The sequence below is a fragment of the Strix uralensis genome, chromosome 18, assembly GCF_047716275.1.
Source record: "Strix uralensis isolate ZFMK-TIS-50842 chromosome 18, bStrUra1, whole genome shotgun sequence".
NCBI classification, from domain to species: Eukaryota; Metazoa; Chordata; class Aves; order Strigiformes; family Strigidae; genus Strix; species Strix uralensis.
The window spans coordinates 3898225-3903946 of record NC_133989.1 but is presented as its reverse complement, the minus strand read 5'-3'; the positions used below and the strand labels follow the sequence as shown (position 1 = coordinate 3903946).

The 5722-nt window shown below is 44.3% G+C and overlaps 1 protein-coding gene across 1 annotated transcript; it reads right to left on the bottom strand.

Moving 5' to 3' along the window:
* Positions 1-280: 280 nt before the first annotated feature.
* Positions 281-5366, bottom strand: RPS21 (ribosomal protein S21). The gene is made up of 6 exons (XM_074888484.1): positions 5315-5366; positions 5022-5115; positions 4033-4096; positions 1233-1304; positions 523-578; positions 281-343 (listed from the first exon to the last, which is right to left on the bottom strand). The coding sequence occupies exons 2-6, from the start codon at positions 5069-5071 to the stop codon at positions 334-336; spliced, it is 252 nt and encodes an 83-aa protein (XP_074744585.1). The 5' UTR covers positions 5072-5115; positions 5315-5366; the 3' UTR covers positions 281-333.
* Between the last annotated feature and the right edge of the window lie 356 nt (positions 5367-5722).

Sequence of the window (5722 nt, the reverse complement as noted above, 5' to 3'; positions counted from 1 at the left end):
AAAAGCAGCAAGCTGAATTAGATTGCTACATTGCAAAACGTTCCATTACAAAACCAGAGTTGAACTACAGTTGCAAAACTTACTAAATCTGGAAAAGAAAGATGATAGTGAACCAAAGAGTGAAGCAAGCTGAAAATCAAGAATTTCCAAGCTGATTTGTTTTAAGAATTAATAATCCGAATCCGTATATCTTCTAAAGACACACGTTTCCAAGTCTTTTAAGACTAGCTGTAATAAATCCACCGATGTTTATGACTTGAACAAAAGACACAGCACAATATAGGTTTGAACTGTTTATTTTACATCAGATGTTCCATACTGGAGTTTCTTCACTTAGAAGTTCCTAGAAAAAAATGAAACAAACACTGTTACAAACTAGTTTGCTTCAACAGCTCAAGTAAATATTTTTGACCAACTGTGTAATCACCGCATAAATACAGTGCATACACTTTAATCCTAAAAGCTGGATTTGGGTATGGAAGTTACCCTGCAAGAGTTAGAGGGTAAGATAAACATACGCACTTGGAAACAATTCCATCATTTTTTGCCAGACGCAGAATGGAGTCATCTGATTCACCCTTTAAAAAAAATAAAAATTATTTTGAAGTGATCAAATAATTGCTGATACACATTAAAAAGAAAAGCAGCTGCAGTATTTAATGCTGGTAGTGAAATGCACAACGCCTTCCACAGATCACTACGTTTTACAGGCAAAGATTAAGGTTTTCAAAACAAGCCATTAAATTCTTTGTCACCCTTCAGGGTAAGAAACAGTTTTAACTTGATAAAATATACACTTGCATTAACAAGATATATTTCTGGGTAAGCAGACTTCTGATGAACTCTAGGAAGCTTGACAACATGTTTAACAAATTTAAGTCATGGTAGTATCATCTCTAATAATTATAAACAACAGATAAAAGCCAGATATTAGTAACTTGGTACATTCTTAAAAGAAAAAAATCACTTGCATCCTTCAGTGATTTTTAAAGAAATATAAACATACATAATTCTACAAACCAAAGGACTGAGAAAAAAAAAATCCCAGAAGAAACTGATTCTTGCAAGTGAATTTGTTCATGTCTTCACTGTCTTCATTATCCCCACAAAAGCTCTTCCTCTAGAATGAGCTGAAGGCATATTGTATTTTCAGGGCCAAATATAAATCTAAAAAATTACTAGTTAATAATAAAAGGAAGCACAATCATTTTGTGGATCAAGAAAGTACTTACCATTCTACGAATTGCTCCACAAATGGCATATGTTTTGAACTGGCCATTTACTCTGCCTGTTACCTTGTCAACCTGCAAACACAAGCAAGTTACTCCATACAGATTCTTGTAAAATTTTACGCTCTCACATCACACTTGCCGAGCACCCAAAGAGAAAAATTACTTGTTAAATACTGCAAATATTTCTTCTTCAAACTACAAAACCCCAAGGCAAATACTGAAGTTACAAAGACAACTATAGCTTTTCACAGCACATTTAGAGTTAATTACATAGTGCACCTATAAAATTTGATAGATCACACAGCATAACAAGAACAGAATACAAAATGGTGAGAATAATAGAAAAGTTCAATGTAAAGTTTACTTCTGGGTTTTACTGCCTTTGCTCTTTTTTTCATATTTCTTTTAATTAAGGTCAGTATTATGGAAAATTGAAAGGAAGGGGGGAAGGGGACAGTCTTGTTACACAGGTAGAAAAATGCCCAAGCTGAGAGACACAAATTGTCTCACTTCCTCCAGCTGCTGAGAAATTTAACAGCAAAAAAGACTAAACAACATAAATCATGAAACTAAACAGTGTAGTGAACCCTGTAATACCATGTGGGTTTGTTCTCAAGTTCTGCTCATCTCTGATCCTTTGAAAACAAGAAATAGGGATCACTGAAGGAACGGAACAGAGTGAACAAGAAAAGTATTTGTCTTAACATTTACAGGAAATTGAAAACAGCACATTTTTAAAAATTATTTTAGTCAGACAGATGAAGAGACTCAATTATTTAAAAATATAGGAATGTAGATTTGTGACCTCCCATTTAAGAAGAAATGAATCAAGCTATATAGCTCAGAAGTTTTTGGCATCTACTTTTTTCTGGCCTATATTTGCCTTCCAGCCTCTACTTCCCTCTGGTCTCCCACCATGTTTTGACCTCCACTTTTTTCTGGTCTCCCATCCCTTTTTGGCCTCACACCCCATTAAAGTAAAGGGCGGTGAGTAAAGTAAACAGTGGAGAGTAAGAGGGGGCGAGTAAAGGGGGTGCGAGTAAACAGTGGAGAGTAAGAGGGTGAGAGTAAAGGGAGGCAAGTAAAGGGCAGGCAAGTAAACAGTGGAGAGTAAGGGGGGTGAGTAAAGGGGGTGCACACAAACAGTGAAGAGTAAGAGGGGGCGAGTAAAGGGGCTGTGAGTAAACAGTGGAGAGTAAGAGGGGGTGAGTAAAGGGGTGTGAGTAAACAGTGGTAAGGGGGGGGTAAGTAAAGGGGGTGTAAGTAAAGGGTGGTTAGTAAAGGCAGAGTAATTTTTAATATAAGTACTGGGGGGTCTTAATCAAGGTGGGGTGTTGGGGGAGTATTTCGGGGGGGAGTATTTCAGGGGAGTGTTTCAGGAGTATTTCAGGGGGACTGTTTTGGGGAGAGCATTTCGGGGGAAGTGTTTCGGGGGGGACTGTTTTGGGGGGAGTATTTTGGGGGGACTGTTTTGGGGGGGACTATTTCGGAGAGAGACTTTCAGGGGGAGTCTCTTGGAGTATTTGGGGGGAGTATTTCAGGGGGAGCATTTCAGGGGGGGAGTAACTCAGGAGGAGTATTACAGTGGGAGTGTTTTCGGGGGAGTATTTCGGGGGCAGTGTTTCAGGAGGATTATTTCGGGGGGAGCATTTCAGGGGGAAGTATTTCAGGTGAGTGTTTTGGGGGAGGAGTATCTTTGGGGTAGTATTTCAGGGGAGGAGGGGGGAGTATCGTAGGTGGGAGTATTTTGGGGGAAGAGTATTTCTGGGGAGTAATTCAGGGGGTATTTCAGGTGAGTATTTTGGGGGAGGAGTAATTTGGGGGGAGTATTCCAGGCAAGAGTTTTTTGGGGGGAGTATTTTGGGGGGGAGTGTTTCAGAGGGAACTATTTCAGCGGTGACTATTTTGGGGGAGAAGTAATTCAGGGGGGAGTATTTTGGGGGGTCTATTTCGGGGGCGGAGTATTCTGGGAAGACAGTTCGGGGGGGAGTATTTCTGGGGGGAGTAATTCAGGAGTAGTATTCCAGGGGGAGTGTTCTGGGGGACAGTGTTTCAGGAGGATTATTTCAGGGGGTGCATTTCAGGGAGAAGCATTTCAGGTGAGTGTTTCGGGGGAAGGAGTAATTTGAGGGGAGTATTCCAGGCGGGAGCTTTTTGGGGGGAGGAGTATTTTGGGGGGACAAGTATTTGAGGGGGGACTGTTGTGGGAGGGACTGTTGTGGGGGAGCATTTTGGGGGTGGCCTATTTCAGTGGGGGCTATTTCAGGGGAGAGTATTCGGGGGACTATTTTGGGGGGGAGTATTTCGGAAACTGTGTCTTTCTTAAAGTCTGGACAAACTAGAAAAAGCACAAGGGAAGATCAACGAAAATAAAAAATTACAAATCAGGGTGCCCGAGAAGAGACCGAAGAATGGTTCTTTCTCACAGACAAGTGAAGGTAGAATGGGTAAAAAACTCCCAGAAACAAGCATTTCTTCTCCTTCTTTCCTTCAGGACAAGGAATTCCCTAATTTATAACTCTTAATATCTCGAGTTGGAAGTTGTATTCAGTCAAACAGCTAAGCAGTGGAACAGACTGTACAGAGCTTTATGAAATTCCCTCCAATGAGTATGTTCCAATACACTGAAGAATGACCAGTGGTGACATAGTAATAAAAGTTTGAAAGCCTTCAAGCTCTACACTGACATGGTCTCTATTGAATTATTTGGAGATGCATGACAAGCTGTTACATTTCTTAACTTTTGATATAAGTTTAAAGGTGCAGCGCTCTCATCACACATTTCTGTTATGAAACTTACCTCAGAAATATTTATCTGAATAGAAGCATGATCCTTAGCACCAATTATTCGGTTGCTGGCAGAGCTGAGGAATAAAATAACAAGATATATTCAAAAAAAAAGGAAACAGCGACAATGAAAAAAAAATATTAAAGCCAAGTTTACATGCAAATTAAAGCTGCACAGTAACAGTTTAAGCTTTCAGTGCTCAGAAAATTAAAAAGCAGTTTTAAGTACAGTTAGAGAAGACTTTCACTTGGTAGTGTCATGCTAAGTTACCAACCATCCCTTCACTTTGGTTTTTGTATGTCCAGTTCATCCCTATACACTGCACACAGCCACACACGCCTTCAAAACACACAGAATATCGAGTTTTTCTCTTCTAAAGCACAAAAAATACAGCAATTAAAATAATACACAAGAGTGCAGTTTCTATGCCTTTTTCATTAGCAGCCATTAAGGCTGTCAAAAAATATGTGTTGCAAGCGCTCAGAAATCACAGATTGTAAAAACCATTTGACTTAAACCTAATAAAATGTTTACAAATGGTTTATTTTTTTAGTGATTATTTTTTGACACACGCATTTACAAAAAGCTTCTCACTGTCCATTTACTATAATCTCAGAATTGTCCTTAAGACGTTCTATCAAGGCAACAAGCGATTACCTAACAGGTTCACTACAAGGGCTTGTAGCACAGACACACTAGCAGGCTACAAGCATGTCCATCTAGTTCGGAAATGAACCATAGATGAGCTGTCACCGCCACTGCAAGGCTGACAGCTATGTAACAGAAAACGAAAAGTCTTTACTTCACATGCTTTACACAAGGTATTTAAAAACACAAAAACTGAAGAGATTTCCCGCCCCCAGATATTCGCTACTACAAAAGCCCTGCTTCTGTATAGACTGTACGGGCCCGAGGCGCGGTTCACTCCCCAGGGCCCAGCTCCCCGGGCTAGGCGCGCTGCAGACCCGCCATTCCCCTGGCCTCTGAAGGGAACCGCTCACCATTTCCGAGGGACGTAGAGGTCCACAAACTCCCCAGCGTCGTTCTGCATCTTGTTCGGGCTGCCGCTGAGGCACAGGCACCAAGCGGTAATACCTACAGGGAGCAAGGCCGGACTCAGGGGCCGTCTCCGCAAGGCCTGGCTTGCGCAGAGTGCAACCCCCGGGCCCTACACCCAGCCCGCCCCGCGGGGCAGCGGGCCCGACCCGGAGCACGCCGCTCCCTCCCCGGAAAGCGATGGAAGAGCATCCCCCCGCCGCCTGCTCCAGCGCAGCGGCCGCCATCCCGCTCCTACCTCGCGTGCGCCGCGGCGGAAAGGACGGCGCGGTCCCGGAAGCGGAACTACGCCAGCGCGCGCGGAGAGCTTCCGGCGTGGCGCCATGACGTCACGCGCGGGGGAGCGCGGCCCTTAAACGGTCGCCGCCCCCCCAACCCTCACCCCGCTGAGGCGGCCCGGGTAGAAGGGCACCGGCTCCGGGAGAAGGGCACCGGCCCCGCCACCCCTCGACCCCCGTCCCGCCGGCTGGGGGGGGGGAGTGGGTCACACGGCGGGTGCCGTCCCCTCAGGGGCGGGGGGCCCGTCCCCGCCCCCCCGCGGGCCGCCCTTGGCTGAGGGAGGGTCATGGCGCCATGAACCTGAGGGGAACCGACCACCCCCGGAGCGACCCTCACGGAGAGCGAAAGACCACTCCGAAACAAGACG

Coding starts and splice junctions, on each gene's coding strand:
- RPS21 (XM_074888484.1), bottom strand. CDS start 5,071: ATGCAGAACGACGCTGGGGAGTTTGTGGACCTCTACGTCCCTCGGAAA. Junction 4,097..5,021: donor CTCTACGTCCCTCGGAAATG/GTGAGCGGTTCC, acceptor TTTATTCCTCAG/CTCTGCCAGCAACCGAATAA. Junction 579..1,232: donor GTGGAGCAATTCGTAGAATG/GTAAGTACTTTC, acceptor TTTTTTTTAAAG/GGTGAATCAGATGACTCCAT.